The sequence below is a fragment of the Pan paniscus genome, chromosome 12 (assembly GCF_029289425.2).
Source record: "Pan paniscus chromosome 12, NHGRI_mPanPan1-v2.0_pri, whole genome shotgun sequence".
Classification (NCBI taxonomy): domain Eukaryota; kingdom Metazoa; phylum Chordata; class Mammalia; order Primates; family Hominidae; genus Pan; species Pan paniscus.
The window spans coordinates 28,567,231-28,585,646 of NC_073261.2; the positions used below are offsets into that span (position 1 = coordinate 28,567,231).

General features: G+C 43.4%; 1 protein-coding gene across 7 annotated transcripts in view; it reads left to right on the plus strand.

Moving 5' to 3' along the window:
• Positions 1-18,416, plus strand: part of AFF3 (ALF transcription elongation factor 3) — a 597,738-nt gene that overhangs the window by 484,209 nt on the left and 95,113 nt on the right. For all 7 annotated transcript variants that reach the window (XM_063594766.1, XM_063594765.1, XM_063594763.1 and 4 more), the window contains one exon: positions 9,738-9,778. In XM_063594766.1, the coding sequence (XP_063450836.1) occupies positions 9,738-9,778 (41 nt within the window). The remainder of the gene's footprint in view (positions 1-9,737; positions 9,779-18,416) is intronic.

Sequence of the window (18,416 nt, forward strand, 5' to 3'; positions counted from 1 at the left end):
TTCCATTCCTAAGAACCAGAAGTTTAGATGCATATACTACCTGCATTGTATCTCCTAGCAGCTCAGCCAGCGTTGGGTCTGATGGCTACTCTTGTTTGTTTGCTGTCACTTTGAAATTGTAGCTAGACAGGCACATGTATGCATGTGTGCACATCCAGAAGGCACAGTTGCCTTGCCAAAACTCAGTCCCAGGAACCACGTTTCAGCCACCTGATTCTGAGAACAGGCAGCTGAGCTTGGATCTTCCACCAGCATCCAACAGCACCAGTAGGTTTGCCCGCTCTGCCAGGCAAATCTTCAGCGATGTTCGCTCCTACCCAGACCTAACCCAGACAGCTACTTCCTTTACATAGTTCTGTCATGATGAGCCCTGGAGGTAAAAAGAATTCTTCCCCAGAAGATTTTGACAAGGGCCAAGATCAGCAATAAGGATATAACCCTCTTGAGAAGAGAAGTTAGTCTCAGAAACCTGAAATCCTCCCATCTCCTTTGCCAACACTTGTCTAAGAGGTGACTCCTATTATTCCCCTTCACTGGCATCCCCAGATAAAGGTTTCCCCCAGTGTCTGTTAGCATCCACCCAGTGTCCCAGCAGTCCTCTTCTCACTGAAACTGCCACAATTCAGAATTCACCTAGTCCCCTTTGCTTTCAACCTCCAGCCACAGGAGTCCATGGTGAGGCCAAGACAGAATGGGGCTGCTCTGTGGAGCCCTCACTGGCCTGGTTCCTTTACTTACTGGCTCTGAGACCACAGGCAAGCTAATTTTCCTGGACCTCTGTTTCAATATCTTAAATGCACTGGACAAAAATATTAAAGTAGGTTAATATAAAATATTTTCTATGAATATAAATAAATGTTAGTATAAAATTATGAAAACAAGCCTGGCCAACGTGGTGAAACCCCATCTCTACTAAAAAACAACTACAAAAATTAGCCAGGTGTGGTAACAGGCACCTGTAATCCCAGCTACTCAGGAGGCTGAGGCTGAGTTGCCCTGAGAATCTGGCTTAGGGATAGATATCACCCACCCCACATCATGGTGAACACTAATAACCTCACACATGGTCATGGTCTTCTTGCCATCATCCTCCCACTTCAGAGTGACCTCTTACCACCCCCACACCAGCCATGTGTCCCACAGCCCTCCTTCAGGCATCCTTCAGGGCCCCTCTCACCTATAATGTTGCTTTCATGGTGTTCAGAATGTCCTGCCCTGCAGGGTGCCATGTATCTTCTGTGCCCTCCATAGAGCCTTTACCTGGACAGGGACAGTCCCTGCGGCACCCTCTCACGTTGTCCTCACACCTTTCTCTTCTTGCTTCTGACTGATAGCATCTGCCTTCGTTTTCATTTGTGATGGCAAAAGCCTCCAGAGCCTAGAAGAGCCACGTGCTTTGGAGCAAGGGGAACCAGGAAGTGGATGTCACACGTGGGTTTATCTCTAGGGAGTGAAATGTCCTAGAAATGCTCAAAAAAATAAGTATGCCTCTCTCAGTCCTCTCGGATTTGACTTGCCAAATTATAGCCGTCCCTGACAATCTGGCCTTACGTAAGGCCCCCAGATCACTCTGTTGATAACAGGATCCACCTTATGAGATAATGTTGCCTGTGCAAACTTCATCTGGTATGGTCAACCCTAATCAGCATTTTTCTCAGGATATACTAGGTGCTCAATAAATGTTTTTTATTGTCTATCAAATTTCTAGTAGACATAAACAAACCTAAGTAATGTGGGGAAGCAGAAGATAGTCAAATATTTTTCAAAGAGGAAAATGTGTCCAAGTATTTAAATAAAGCAAATAGGGAAATAATACACAGATATGAAAAAAATGTATTTCCACAAACCTCTTAGATTGGAGATCGTGGCAAACAGTAGTATTTGTCATCCCCGAGGTTACCTGCTCACATCTTGTAAGTGTTATGGGTTGAGAGAGAGCTCTTTTAGGTGGAGGGAAAATGAGCTAGGATCTCTGCCATCAATGTTCTTGTAAGGAACTTGGGAAGCCAAAACTAAAATTGTCATGAGGTAGACGGCATACTCCCCAAAAATGACTAGAATCCAGGGCTACTTCATGTTACAGACTAGGAGTGCATGGAGAGGAGCTTAAGAATTTTTACAAAAGAGTTAACACTTAACACAAAGGGTGAGCTAGACCTCAGGGTGTCTGCTGTGAACAGAGGGAGGAGCCGATAGACAGAGAGCCAGAAAATCACACAAGCATCGGTTGGACTCAGCATTAGGAATTGGAAGGATTCGTCCTCTGCTGACCCAGTTCAGCTCTGTGCTTTCGTTATTGGCATGCTCCTCAGGCCCTGAGGTCTGCCTTCTTATCATGATCTTATTTAACAGGGTTTATAAGCAGCAAGTCATATTTGCACAGAGCAGTCCTCATTAGAGTGACTGTGCAGCCCCATGTGCCCAGAACAGCCAGGTTTTCTCGTTTTGTCTCTGACTCCAGTCTGGTTAGCATCCCCTTTCTCTCTCGAATTTGTTGTTATTTGGATGATGAATTATATTATCATCCCTGACTGCCTGACCCCTATAGAGAATGGAATGAGGTCAAAGTTGACCGAACAAAATGCTTCCTAGGCAGCATTTATTTCTAGGAATCCGAAAATGCAAAAGACTCATTATTGCTGAGGAAAAAATAGAGAGGAGTAAGAATTTTTCCTTTGTCTTGCAGATATTACTAAATGGGTTGAAAAATACTAAATGGAAGCCTACAACATAAAAAGTTAAGAGACCCATTAACTAGGACTGAAGTGAAAAACAATGGCATAAAAGTTCAGATAATGAAACATAAAATTGCTTATAGATGTGGAAGGAAATTAAACCGTGAAATAAATTAATAAGTGCAAGTCTCAACTTGAAAAAGAACAGCAAAAATGTAAAGCTTTACAAGTAGAACTTCTATAAAAATATGTGATTGGGTCTAAATTTTACAGTGTGCTTCAGTAACAACAAAACACAAACTAAGATTGGCTGCAAGGGCGTTTATTCAAGTATTTGAATATGGATACAATGTCCTATCACAGGTGCAACAAGCTGATTAAAATCCCTGTGCAGAGATACCTCCTTTATTGTCAGCAGAATAAATCTGATACTGTTGATAGCAAAAATGGAGGTTACTGATATCCATAATGAAAACACAAAGATATATCCCAACCAGTTGAAATCCAAATCTTTTTCTCTTAGAACAGTAGCAAAATGTAGATCCAGAAACTTCAATCCATTTTTTATGACTGTTATTGATGTTTCTTACTTAATTGGCATTTAATAACTTCAGTCTCATGTATCCAGCTAGCTACTCAGAGTCTCCACTGAAACATCTTGTAGGCAACTTTAACTTCACACACCCAACACTCAGTTCTACCTTTGCCCCCTGCTCTTATGCCCCCAGTTTAATCCACTTAACAAGTGGATCTCCATCCATACCAGGTGCCCAAGCCAGAAACCTGGACCTCACACCTGATGCCTCTCCCTGGCCTGCCACATCCAACCAGTCACCTGTTCCCTCAATCAGACCTTCACAATGTAACACTAGCTCTCTCCATCTTCACTACTACCATGCTCTTCTCTTGCCCACATCACTGCAATAACCTCAAACTTTGTCGCTTCCTACCCAGTTCCATTCATCATGCGGAAGCCAGCAAGATGTTTGAAAAATCTTATTGCCTCCCTCCGTACTTTTTTTTTTAATTATGTAATAGATTCACAGGAAGTGCAAAGAACATATAAGCAAGCCCCATGCATGCTTCACCCAGCTTCCCCTAATGTAAACCCTTCGATGACTTTCTATTGTCCTGTGGTTAATACCTAACATACTTCACTTGATGTCTAAAACCCTTGGGATTGGCCTCATCTTGCTCTGCTGCTGTCCCTACCACTTGCCGAACCGCAGCACAGTGAAATCTTGTAGTTCTTCAGCTGAGCCAGGATCTAGGCCAGCTCCTGGCCTTTGCTCCCAAACTAGAGCTTCCCTGCCTAGAGCACTCCCCTCGCCACCCACCCCCATTTCTCTGATCTGATCGTTTTTCTTTATCCTTTAAGCCTCAGCTTTGTTATTTCTTACTTAGTAAGCCTTCCTTGACACTCATTCCAAACAAGGTTTCCTTCATTAGTTGGTTTCAGAGCACCCTGTCCTCTTCAGCCATGCCCCTTGGAATGTAGACTGCTGTGTGTGTGCGTGTGTGTGTAGCTTTTCATGTCTGCCCCACCTCTAGACACTAAGCACAATATTGCAAGGGCTTTGTTTGTTGTGACTGCCACCTAAGCCAAGTCCAGTGCTTGCACATAGTAGGTACTTCAGACTGAATTACAAACCTCTCCAGGCGTAAGTTCTGTTTCTATCAAGTAAGAAATGAGATCATTCTGAGAGCCCTCTGAATTTCAGCCTCTCACTTTGTTTTCCTCCCCACTCCAGGATCCATGAGCTTGTTCAGTGCTTGACCCAATTACAATAAGGGCATTTAATTTCCTCTTTGATTTCCCTTCAATAACAGAATGTGACTTGTAATTCATTTAGCATACATTGAAACCTGAATATCTACTGATTGTGTTCCCAAGCAACAAGCTTGCTATAATAAAGACAGAGAAAATATGTCATCTCTTGAGGAGAACCTGAAAATGGCAATTTCTGGCAGAAAAAAAAGAACATGTTTTGTCTCATAGACTGGAGTTTAGAATCATTCGTAATGAATAATGAACTCAGGAAGGATCAATGACGTGTTCTCTTAACCCTCTCAACCTATTTTGCTGAGAACTGAATAAAAGGCAAGTCGCAAGGAAGAGATGATGTGAGATTTAGGAAGAGAAAAATATAGTTGCTGTAATGTATAACTCTTGAAGGAATGAAATTGGGCAATTCATCTAGTTTACTATGAGTACTTTTTCAAGTTTCAATCATGAGTCACCTAATTTTTTCTTTGCCATTTAATTCCAATATTTATTCGTTTTATTATTTTCCAGTAGTAAAATAAAATAGTGTGCAAAAGCTGAAGGTTTTTTTAAAGAGAGGAGTCAGTAAAAACATCTTGGTGGTCTTTGCTCTGGTATATGACATACAATTAATATAATGCCATGAAGGGTTTTTTCCTCAAATTATTTAAAACATCTGACATATACTCCTCTTCTTTCATAATAGATGGTGAGTTTTTGTAAAATTTTTAATGATGTAGAGTAACTGCAAATTAAATAGCACAATGAAAATTAGTCATTAAAAAATAGCAGAGCAGGCCAGGCGCAGTGGCGCACACCTGTAACCCCAGCACTTTGGGAGGCTGACGCAGGCAGATCACTTGAGGTCAGGAATTCAAGACCAGCCTGACTAACACGGTGAAACCCCGTCTCTACTAAATACAAAAAAATTAGCTGGGTGTGGTGGCGCATGCCTGTAATCCCAGCTACTCTGGAGGTTGAAGCAGGAGAATCGCTTGAACCAGGGAGGCAGAGGTTGCAGTAAGCTGAGACCGCATCACTGCACTCCAGCCTGGGCAACAAGAGTGAAACAACATCTCAAAAAAAAAAAAAAAAAAAAAAGCAGTGCAGGCAGTTGATGGTGCTAAGTACCACGGTGTTGCATGCGTGGTAGCATACATCATGTGACAGATTGGAAGAGTGAAGAATCACCAGAGAACACTGCTTAGTGCCCAGTAGGGTGCCGTGTCTCTCGGCCCAGAAGGACCTTTTGTTCCCAGCGTCACACCAGTCTGCTAAAGGAAAGCAGCCCTTGCTCTAAGCTTCCAACTCAGCTTGTATTAGAAGACGGGGCTAACATCAGTCCTGTGGCGTTGCCAACAGGTGCCGCCACTGGGATGCCTCAATTCCTAGGCACTCCATTGGCGGCCAGACAGCAGTGTTTCTTGCTTTTTGTTTGTTTGTTTTCCTTTCGCTTTTTAAATCATTTTCTGACCAGCTGCACATCAACAAGCACTGTTTCCGTATCACAGAAGTCAGCAGGAATTGTTTGGAGGTGGGAGAGAAAAGAGTCAATAGCCTTTTAAAATATTGACAGCCTTGGTCTATTTCCATGGCTAGGGAGAAATTCAGATGCCATGTTGAAGGTTTCTATTGAACTTTTAGTCACACCTCTTACGATTTCTGTTACTCCAGGAAGAGCCAGTCTCTCATGGCTCCTGCTGAGATGATGTTTAGAGACAATACCGATAATACATTCCACCTTTCTTTGGGGCAGTTCAAAAATACTTCTTGTATATTCAGCCAAACAGTCAGGAGTAGGGAGTTAAATTAAGTTCAAGTATCGCGGCCTAAAGCGAAAGCCATCTTGCTGAGTGAGAGGGAAACTCTCCAGGAGACAAACCTGCCAGCAGTGATGCCACCTGTTGCGTGCTGGGTGCGTTTTATCAGCATGCTCCAGGCTGGCTCCCTGGAAGAGCACAGGAGAAGGACTGGGGAGAGGGAAGCACCCATCCCTGGAGGTGTCTGCGTGGGCTCCTCAGGCTCCGGTCCTCTTCCCCTGCCTCTCGCTGCTCCCTCAGCTCTCCTTATCAAGAAGATCGGTAGATCTGTATTCTTTTATCTGTTGTGGTAATCCTATGACAATGGAATACCAGGACATGGGGTCTTCATTCAGAATCTAGGGAATGAGGAGGGGACAGTAACCCCTTGGATTGTCCATAGTAGCCTGGACACGGACTGACTGTCTCTTTCAGCACCCTATTCAGAGAAGGAAAGGGTGGTTTGGAAACTAAGCCAGAGGTTGAAGGCCAGACGCAAGGTCCATAGCAAATGAATGGCAAAACCTGTCCCAGAATGTCGGACTCTCCAACCCCGGCTCAACACACTAGATGGTTTTCCTAATTCAGTGTTGCTGCATTACTTATGGAAGTTGTCTCAATTCCTCTTATCTTTGCCAGGCCCTAGAGCTCATGTTCCCTACAGCCCTTCTTCCTGCTCTCCTTTCATTCCTACTCTGCCGCAGTGTTTCTCTGCAAGCACCCTTTGTCATTTTAAGGGGACAATTCTTCATTATACAAGGGACCTTCCTGCTCTTTGAAGGGCTTTAGTATCCCTGGCCCCAGACACTACTGCCATTATTGATCCCCCTCATGAATGTAATGCACAGAAACACCCTCATCAATTCCAGACACCCAGGGTTTGGGAGTCATGGGTGCCCCGGTTGAGAGCTGCTGCCAGAGGCTGGGACAGGCCCCTGCTGTGCCGTCTAGCCCAGTGCTATCAATGCCTCCTCTCTCCTGACCACATCCCTCCTTGTCTTTAAAATTATGCTCAGATTTCAGAGGGAAGGCTTTCCTGACTGATTCATCCCTCTAACATTTAATCAGCAGATATGTACTGACACCTGCTCATGGTTCCAGGCACCATTTGAGGAGCGGCCGCCCATCCCTGCAGCTTCCTGACACTGCCCTGCCTTAATCTTTCATGTCCATGTTATTCTAAAAGCGTACCGAGGTCATCCAGCTCCTACCTTAGGAAGGAGCTTTTCTGGGATGATAACTGCTTCCACTTTTATTTTTATCCCAAGATGTGGAACTGTCACCAAGGGTGTATTTTATTTCCATAACAGAGAAAATGGTTCTGAGGTGTCATTTTTTTCTAACTTGAAGATTCTATTTTTCCTGATATCTAAATATGATGGGGGATCAGCATGAGAAGTATTGTGAGGTCCTTGGTCAACAGTAAACATAGGCCAGGCATGGTGGCTCACACCTGTAATCCCAACACTTTAAGGGGCAGAGGCGGGTGGATCATTTGAGGTCAGGAGTTCGAGACCAGCTTGGCCAACATGATGAGACCCTGTCTCTACTAAAAATACAAAAATTAGCTGGGTGTGGTGACATACACCTGTAATCTCAGCTACTTGGGAGGCTGAGGCAGGAGAATCGCTTGAACCTGGGAGGCAGAGGTTGCAGTGAGCTGAAATCACGCCACTACACTCCAGCCTGGGTGACAAAGAGAGACTCTGTCTCAGAAAAAAAAAAAAAAAAAAAACAGTAACCATGACCTGTGTATCATGCAAAGAGGAAAGGACCATTGCACACTCCTTGTTTCCCGGTGCACACTGAGTAGGCCTGGTCTACTGACCTCCCAATCATGACTTCTGAGACAGAGAGCATCGTGTGCCATCTGCCTTCCTTGGCCTCATTGGGCCCAGAGATAGAAGGCAAATGGGTGAAAAATAGAATAGCCAGAGAAAAGGAAAGCAAGTACAAAACTTGGGAGAATCTGATGGAGAAATGGAGGCCCTTTTTTTTTTTTTTTTTTTTTGAGACAGACTTTTGCTGTTGTTGCCCAGGCTGGAGTACAATGGCGCAATCTCAGCTCACTGCAACCTCTGCCCCCCAAGTTCAAGCAGTTCTCCTGCCTTGGCCTCCCGAGTAGCTGGGATTACAGGCATGCGCCACCATGCCCATCTAATTTTGTATTTTTAGTAGAAACGGGGTTTCTCCCTGTTGGTCAGGCTGGTCTCGAACTCCTGACCTCAGGTGATCCACCTGCCTGGGCCTCCCAAAGTGCTGGGATTACAGGCGTGAGCCACCATGCCCAGCCAAAATAGAGCCTTTTTTATGATTTTTTTCTTTTAGTTTTTTATTATGGGAAATTTCAGCACACACACACACACATTAATTTTAGTAGAAGAAAAAAACAAAAAACAAATCAATACATTTTCAATACAAAATGAAAGTTTTGTTCATTTCACGTAGGGAAATGGCCAGAATAATATTAAGAACCTGCCCTGTGCTCATCGCCTAACGTCAGCAGTTCTCAACCCAAGGCCATCTTGTCTTATGTATGTGCCCACCCACTCTGCCCTTCTCCCACTGTATTTTTTAAATTTTTTTATTTTATTTATTTATTTTTGAGATGGAGTTTTACTCTTGTTGCCCAGGCTGGAGTGCAGTGGCATGATCTTGGCTCACTGCAACCTCCGCCTTCTGGTTTCAAGCGATTCTCTTGCCTCAGCCTCCTGAGTCACTGGGACTACAGGCGCATGCCACCACACCCAGCTAATTTTTGTATTTTTAGTAGAGACAGGATTTCACCATGTTGGCCAGGCTGGTCTTGAACTCCTGACCTCAGGTGATCCACCTACCTCAGCCTCCCAAAGTGCTGGGATTACAGGCGTGAGCCACCGCACCCAGCCCTCCCACTGTATTATCTTAAAGCAAATCCCAACAGCAGATAATTGTATCCATTAACATTTCAATGTGAATTTTAAAAATCATTGTCATAATATCATTAACTGTGCCTGAAACAAATCAATAATCCCTTGAGATTTCTAGTGGCATTCCATATTCCAACTGTGGAAACTTTCAATCTGAAATCCGAGTGAAAAATTACACCTTCATTGGGAAAGAAGCTACAAAGAAACCAAAACAGACCTTTTTGTTTTCTTATAGGAAAGGACAATAAAGCAATGGGAAAGTGATTTCAGAGAAGTAGCTCTGGTCTTTGCCAATTTCCAGAGGCCTGTCCAAGCTTACCTGGGTACAGTCCTTTGCCCCCCCAACAAACTCATCCCCTAGTTGCAGGTGTGCATTGCCGGGCTTCAGTTAACTGTCCGTGAAGGTTCATTTCATCACACACATTTCACATTTTACAACAGTGCTCTCTACTTCATTGCTAGTTGTTTAAAATTTGGCCACATGGCAAAAATGTGTGTAATGCAGGGGTCTTTTTTTTAAGTGTTCATTGAGCACGTAATTCAAAAGTCAGAATATTAAATAAACATCTCTGCCCTTTCTTTCTTCCAGCAGGCAGCTCAGAGAACGGCTCTCCGCGCTCTCTCTGACAGGTACATTTTGTCATTTTTATGAACTATAAATTGCTTTATGAAACATTGAGCCCTATTTATTGTGGCATATAATTCATAATCGGATTTTGTCCCTAAAGTATCTGTGAACTGGGATGTTAAACATTTTGCATGCTTGGATTTGTCATGCATGTGTGGAGTTTATCACTGCAAAAATCGCCTTGTTGTATTTCATAGCAAGTATGAAGAATCCCTTGTTGTGCAATGAAACAAGAGACAAGAAACTTAGAGAGAAAGGCCTGAATGGTGCGGTAAATTCTGAACTTTGGAATTGGCTGAGATCTAAGCTCATTTTTCAGCAATAAATACTTCATTTATTTTGAGATGTTTTCTTCAGACTTTTTCCATATCATTTCACCGGGAGCTATCTATCTTTTGATAAGATTCTCTCTCTTGAAATATTTTATGCACATAACCCAACATCTCACGGTCCCACGTGCTTGACTTTTTACTCCTTGCTTTGGCGTCTTTCTCCTGGCATGTGTTACTGAATGAGATGTGTAAACCTTATCAAGAAACACACACAGGCTGTATTTTATATCCTGCTTTGTCTGAAAGGCTGTAGACAGATAGTTGAATGCGGGTATGTAAAGTCACTTTCTAGAATAGACCAGACTCTTGGTTTGGTTTGGTTGGTTTTGGTTTTTGTTTTTTCACTTACTAAGATTGGGGAGAGAGAGAGAGTGTGTGTGTGTGTGTGTGCGTGCGTGTGTGTGTTTTGAGGAACTGTCAGGAGGTAAAGATGAAATCCCTGTGTGTCTCCACAGCATTAGAAGCAGCAGGAGGAGCTGTGCCCTTGGCTGACTGGCTGGCAGCCACCTCCACATTGTCTAGCTAACCTTCACCACCCTGCCTTCCTTCCCAGTTCCTTTTTCATGGAATGAGCCATCATTGACTGTGTAAACCAGCTTAGCTCGGTGCTTCCTCCAAAGTAAAACCTGTCACTTAGGCGAATTATCTGGTGTGCATGAGTGAAAAGCATTTTCTGTGTGGTGGCAGACTGAGCATGAGTATTTTTATTTCAATTACAAAACCTTCCCCATGACAACCACACAAGCCTGCGTGTCCTGAGTGGCTGGCACATGATCTTCTGGAATTGCTTTTGGGATTTTCACAAAAGCTGATGACTGCTCTGCTTCTGAATGTGTCAGTAGGAGGAGGAAAGAGTCTAGATCAAAACACATTTAGAATATAACATAGTCATTTCTTTCCTATACATATTTCTTTTCTGTCTTTGACTTTTCTTCTTAAGTAAGCAATTCCTTCAACAAAATGCACTGAGACGCAAGGGAAAACCCTCAAAGTTTACAAAACTTGGTCATTGTTAATGAGTACAAGATTTCTTTTGGAGATGATGATGTTGTAAAAATAGATTATGGTGATGGTTGCACAACCTTGTAAGTATACCAGACCACTGAATTGTATGCTTTAAATGGGTGAACTTTATGGAATGTAAATTATATCTTAGTAAAGCTACACATATAAATACAAAAAAAAAAGGTCATTATGACCTTTAGTAGAATGAATCAAAACCTATTTTAGGAAAATAAGGATTTATTTTGAAGACATGGTCACAAATACAAAGACAATTCATCAGAAACTAGGACTGATACATTCGAAGATTTCTTCCCAAAACATATACAACTTTGTCCTAAAGAGAAAATGTCCATGGATGTTAATGATGAACAATGCCATTTCCTTTTTTTCTGATATTTTCACAAAAAATCCCTTGTCAAGCCCATTCCCCACCCAAAAACAGAGGTTTTCATTGTCACCACTCTTCTTACAAATTTCTTTATCCTCAAATGTAATAGGGCATTTCCCTTACTTTACTGTAGCACTTTTTCTATTCAGAATTGGTCATTTCAAAGTGACGAGCTGACTTTGCTATTCTAGCAATGCAGTTGTGTAAAGCTACCTTCTCTGTGCTTTTTCTTTTTTCTTTCTTTCTTTTTTTTTCTTCAACTTGTATTTTAAGTTCAGGGGCACATGTGCAGGATATGCAGGTTTGTTACATGGGTAAACATGTGCAATGGTGGTTTGCTGCACCCATCAACCCATCACCTAGGTATTAAGCCCAGCATCTATTAGCTGTTCTTCTTGATGTTATCCCTCCCCTGACACCTCACCGGCAGGCCCCAGTGTGTGTTTCTCCCTCATGGGTCTCATCATTCAGCTCCCACTTACAAGTGAAAACATGTGGTGTTTGTTTTTCTGCTCCTGCATTAGTTTGCTGAGGATAATGGCTCCATCCATGTCTCTGCAAAGGACGTGATCTTGTTCCTTTTTATGGCTGTATAGTATTTCATGGCATATGTGTACCATATTTTCTTTACCCAGTCTATCGTTAATGGGCATTTGGGTTGATTCCATGTCTTTGCTACTGTGAACAGTGCCGCAGTGAACGTACACGTGCATGTGTCTTTATAATAGAATGATTTATATTCATTTGGGTATATACCCATTAATGGGGTTGCTGGATCAAATGGTATTTCTGCCTCTAGGTCTTTGAGGAATCACCACAATGTCTTCTACAATGACTGAACTAATTTACACTCCCACCAACAGTGTACAAGCATTCGTTTTTCTCCACAGGCTCTCCAGCATCTGTTGTTTTTTGACTTTTCAATAACAGCCATTCTTTTTCTATTGTCTATTCTCTACTAATTCAGGGCCACAGACGTAATCCCCATAAGTGATAAGCATTTGTAACCATTTCAAGATGGAAATTGAAAGCCTTCTTCAAAATAATGATTTTAAAACACCTGCTGAATTAATTGCATTCATATTTTCTAGTTTTTAAGTAGAGAATAACTTATCAAGTGACAGATGTCATTTTCTCTCACATTACTTATTCTTTTGAATAAACCAATATTTTCTAGAAAAATGACCCGAGTGCCTCAAGTCAGACCACTGTATGACTTGCCTAATGTTCTGTCTGCTAGAGGAACCTCAGGGTGGGAAAGGAATTGAGTAAAGATCTCCCCAGGTCCTGAATATCCCAAAGTGGGGTTCTAGGCCCAATATCTCTGGCTACTTAGAGCCTGGTATTAACCTATTATACATTCATTTACACAAACCATCCTGGTTTCCTAAACTTTTTGCTTTCAGCCTGTTATCACCTCTTTATATAAAATTTCATAATGATTAGCTCATGCCTTCATCTTTGTTCTTGGGGGAGAAGCACTTTTTAGACCCCAAAAGGTGCTTCCTGAGTTCTATAATTCTGGGACAGGACAGAAAAGCCCGTACTGGCTCTGGCCATGCACACTGGTTCCTCATGGAGGAGCATGTCTGTGACACACTCTGGGTCTTATCCTCCTTCAGAACCTCAGTGTCCTATAAGTTTGCTCATCCGTGGGCTCATTTCACTTCCACTGAGCCTCAACCTTGAGTGGCCAGTGAACACAAGGACATTTAGACAAGGCCAGAGCTATTTTGTTCCAAGATACACAAATCGATGATGAAACAGGATTTCATTGACTTGGGGTTGGTGGAAGGACATGAGTTTACACTGTAGGAAGCCAGTTTTTGTTATCTGTTTCCCTATAAGGAAGCCCAACTTCAAAGCCTTGAGATCTGACCTGATGAGACCAGTTATAAGAAAAAGAAAGGGGTGTGTTTCCCTTTCCCTTCCTAAGGAGTGGGTAGAAGTCTCATCCCTCTGGGTTGTTGGAGGTTAGAGAATGTCCAGATGTCTTTGGAAAGTCAGTCTTGTCTTTCCATTTCTCCAGTCGCCTGATTTATTTTCTAAATTGGCATTTCAGCACAAATCCAATATCTGACAGTTTAGACTGTATGCTTTAAAGTTCAGAGAATCTTCTGTAATCAATATACCATCTTAATAAATTAAAACTGTGATATTTCCGTTACGTAAATTTTAAAAATCAACTGTGATCATCCCCAAAAAACCTTTTCCCTTGCTTGGTTTTGCCTGACCAATGGACTTAATTTATGGTTCACCCCAAATAGGCAAAATGTGCTTCAGGTTGAAACTGGATCACCATGGCAAGCAGAAGGGGAGTTTGGGCTTCAGCCCCACTCACTTGCGCCTCCTGCCCAGCAGTGACAGGAAGGAGTGTGTGAGAGTGGGATGGTGCATTGTCTGTTCTTTTCTACTCTGGACAGTAGAATTTTTTTATCTATTTTATACCACTGAGAGTCAACTGGCCTACCAGAGGCCCATTTATGTCCCCCAGAAATGAAAAAAGCAGACAAACAGGGCAAGAAGAGATGGCAAAATTCTTTTTTCTTTTCTGATTTTGTTTGTTTGTTTGTTTGTTGAGACAGGGTCTCACTCTGTCACCCAGGCTGGAGTGCAGTGGTGTGATCACAGCTCACTGCAGCCTCGACCTCCCAGGCTCAAGCCATCTCAGCTCTCCCCGTGCCCTGCCCAGTGCCATGGTAGCCACCATGCCTGGCTAATCTTTGGACTTTTCGTAGAGGGGGTGCTTCACCATGTTGCCCAGGCAGGTCTCGAACTCCTGGGCTCAAGTGATCTGCCTGCCTTGGCCTCCCAAAGTGCTGGGATTACAGGTGTGAGCCACCACACTCGGCCCGGCAAAGTTCTTGACAAAGTAAAGAAGCCAATTACAAGAAAATCTCAGTTTGCAAAGGGACACAATTCGTCTCACTTATTCACTGCTTATTGTGTGCCTCTCATGTGTTTTTTCTTCTTGTGGGTCGGTATATTTGATGCTGGTTAGTAGAGACAAAGAAGAGGGACAAACACGATAAAGGTGGATCTTTGGTGTGGACCCTCTGCACTGCGAAAGATGCCACATCACCGCCAATGTGGAAAATATGCAAAGTGCTGTTAGGAAGAAGGAAGGATATGTGTGCAGCATATGAAGTGCCTTGAATAAGATTAACTTCCCTTCATGAGTAGTAAATAGTAGATAACTCTGATCAAAAAAGGGATTCATGTGATTTATCAAGCTGAGCAACTGTGCGTCTGCAGAGAAGCTGGAGGTCAATCTTGAAATCTAGGGCAAGAGGAGCACTAGGCAATTGCCAGGACCAAGAAGTTAATCATACCCTTGGACTGCTTCCATCTGTCTCAGAGCGACAGCGCTGCTCTCAGCGAGCAGCCATGCTTTATAGCAGCAGATCAGGAATTAATATTTTCTGTGAAACCTCAAGCATCATTTGCAGTAACTTGGGTTTTATAAAAATGGAACATAATTTTATATGAATAAATCACGTTCCGCTAGAAATACGAGAGGCTGCAAAAAATTATGCTTGACTTAAAAAAAAAGAGAGAGGAACGAGCAAAAAAGTCAACATGAAAACAGTTGTTGAAGCGATGGCACTTGGAGGGCACAGATAGCCATGTGGTTAAGTTGTGCATATAATCATCTGAAATGTCAGCCTACGACTCCAGCAACGGCTACATTTTTATAGTCTTGGAGATGCATCACCAGACTGTAACCTGTCTGCCCATCTGGCAGTATCTCAGGCCCAAGATCCATTTATATTGAAATCCAAACAACTGCCATTGATTTATTCATTTATTTCACAAATATTTACTGAACGCATCCAGCATGCTCTGTGGGGTGCTGTGCTGGGGCTGGGGGTGCCAGGATGAGAAGCAGCCGTGTGGCTGTGCTCTTGGCTTCACCAGCCAGACGAGTGTTGTCTTTGCGAGGAGAAAGGACTCACAAGGCTTACACATTTGCTGCCCTCAATTTGGCCCTTTCTCGAATAAATCTCACACATCCAATCTCCTTGTTGCCCATTAGGGAGTATATGATGAAATTAAGCAAATGAGGAATTGCCTAAAACTAAGGGAGTTTCACCTCCATGTAGGTAGAAGAATGTGAAATGGTCTGTGTCCAGAAGCCAGATCAGAAATGGTCCATAGCAAGGTGGGGAGGGCAGCGGGTACCCACCTGGCAGTGTAGGGGGTTGGATTCAGCTTCATCTTCCTGACCCCTTGTCAAGTGGACCAGCTCCAGCCAAACAAAGGAAGTGTGTTGGAGTGGCCACCAGCACAGAAGTGTACCTTTCTGGGTAATGTGTCACCCAGTCCCCTGGCCATGTGAGAGGACAGGCACAGTTGCCACACAGTACTAATAGTTGGTCTCTTCTTTAAGGGTCAAAAAAAAGGAGGTGGAGCACTTTTAAGAAGGTGTTAAGGTTCCATGAAGATGTTAAGGTGGCGTGCTGGCAGGTGCACATCAACCCTGCCCTGAGGCCCTCAGCAGCCTTCGGTCTCCCCAAAGCAATATGGCTCCTTATAAAGAAGTCTTTTAGGGCTGGGCTCGGTAGCTCATACCTGTAATCCCAGCACTTTGGGAGGCCGAGGCGGGCGGATCACAAGGTCAGGAGTTCAAGACCAGCATGATCAATATGGTGAAATCCCATCTTTACTAAAAATTCAAAAATTAGCTGGGCGTGGTGGCGTGCACCTGTAATCCCAGCTACTCAGGAGGCTGAGGCAGGAGAATCGCTTGAACCCAGGAGGTGGGGGTTGCAGTGACCTGAGATCACACCATTGCACTCCAGCCTGGGTGACAGAGCGAGACTCTGTCTCAAAAAAAAAAAAAAAAAAAGTCTTTTAAGTATGCCATATGAATAAAAACTTTTAAAAAATCCATTCCCTCAAGCATTTATCCCTTGTGTTATACTCTTTTGGTTATTTTTAAATGTACAATTAAGTTGTGAATAAAAACTTTGAGAGCTTTAGAGTTTAGAATCACTATCACATTTACTGTCTCATTTTATGATCCTCACAACAACCCTGAAAGATAGATGGGGCCCATTTTACAGATGAGAAAACTGAGCCTCGAACAGGTGATGCGACTCACCCAGGGCCACAAGTGGCAGAGCCAGGACTAGATCCCAGGTCCCTGGACTCCTGGTCAGTATGATTCTCTTGCCTCCCATCAAGCACCAATAGAGCAGCTTGGCTGGGGTCGGAGATAGGAGGTTTGGGCCACGTTTTGCATCACAACAATATTTCTGGCTTGGTAACCTTTTTATCTCTAGCACCTAGCACAGTACCTGGCAATTAGCAGACACCGTAAGTCATTTGATAAATGAATGGATGAGCTAGACCAATGCTTTGTGGTTAAAATAATGGCAACTTTGGGCTTAAAAGAGAAAATAATTCTTTGCAACTGTGGCTATCCATCCTTGCAACAGATGCCTCAGGAATCACAGGTAGATGATTAGGGGCTCATCGCTTAGTGGCTCAAAGAGGTGTTCATGCCTGCTTGTATGGATGTTATAGAATCCAAACACACAGGGGGAAGAAATGGAAAAATGAGAAAAAAACTCAGTCCAAAAGTAGGCAAGAAAGTCTCAAAAAAAAAAAAAGATCAAAACCACTCAGTATAATTAAATTAGAGTGGAATTAGATTAGAACTCAATAACAAAAGAGAACTATATGATGCTATCGAGAAGTCTCTTGTAGCGAGTGGGGATTGGGCCAGATAGCCTCTGGCTCCTCCCTCCCTCTCCTCCCCCTCATGTTTGTGCTTCGTACCGTTGACATGACTTAAAGTGTGCTGTCTTCACCAACTATTCGTACTTAACGTTTTTCATTTGTACTTCTTCATTCATTCAGTGAATATTTACAGTACTGAATCCCTAAAATGTTAGGGATTCTGCTGGTCTCTATAGAAGACACAAAAATTCATTACCCAAGGATTCCACTCGCAGGGAATCTACAGTGTGGTAGAGGACATGTAGGCTTGTGCATAAATACTGAGTATACGACAACGCCGACATACACATGAGTAGTCATAGATCTCCTTAGAACAGTCTCATGTCCGGTAGTGTACTGAGCATCTCACATACCTTACTTCATTTAATCCTCGCGACGACTCTCTTGGTGAGGAAGGAAGAATGCAATGTGAGGGCCTTAAAGAGAGATATTTTCCATGAAACTCCATTTCATTTCATTTCGTGTTCTTTTCTGTTTTTGTTTTTGTTTTTGTTTTGAGACAGAGTCTCGCTCTGTTGCCCAGGCTGGAGTACAGTGGTGTGATCTCAGTTCACTGCAACCTCCACCTCCTGGGTTCAAATGATTCTCATGCCTCAGCCTCCCAAGTAGCTGGAATTATAGGCGTAAACCTCCACACCCAGCCGACTTTTATATTTTTAGTAGAGATGGGGTTTCACCGTGTTGGCCAGGCTGGTCTCCAACTCCTGACCTCAGGTGATCCACCCACCCCAGCCTCCCAAAGTGCTGAAATTACAGGCGTGAGCCACCACACCTGGCCTCATTTCGTGTTCTAAAGTACTCTCCCTAAAATCCTAGTGAGTCTTGCTTTCCAAACTCAGGTAATTCACCCCCAGTCTGGAAAGCCACAGAGTGGTCTGTGCGGCTCCAGAGTTGGTGCTCTTAGCTACTTCAGTAGCAGCCCTCTGCATCAGACTATGAAGAAATCAGTGTTACTGGAGGGACACAGGTACAACATTACCCTACTCTCTGACAGGGGAAGGAGAGGGGGGAGGACAGATATGAGGTGTCATGTGGAGGACAGGAAGCATCGGGTGACCCAGGAGTGGAGAAGGGAGGAGAACGCAGAAGGAATGGCCTGGGCAGGGCCAGGCTGCAGGGTGGACAGGGAGTGGCAGACCTCCCCTCTGTGGCTGTGGGCATCTGAGTGGA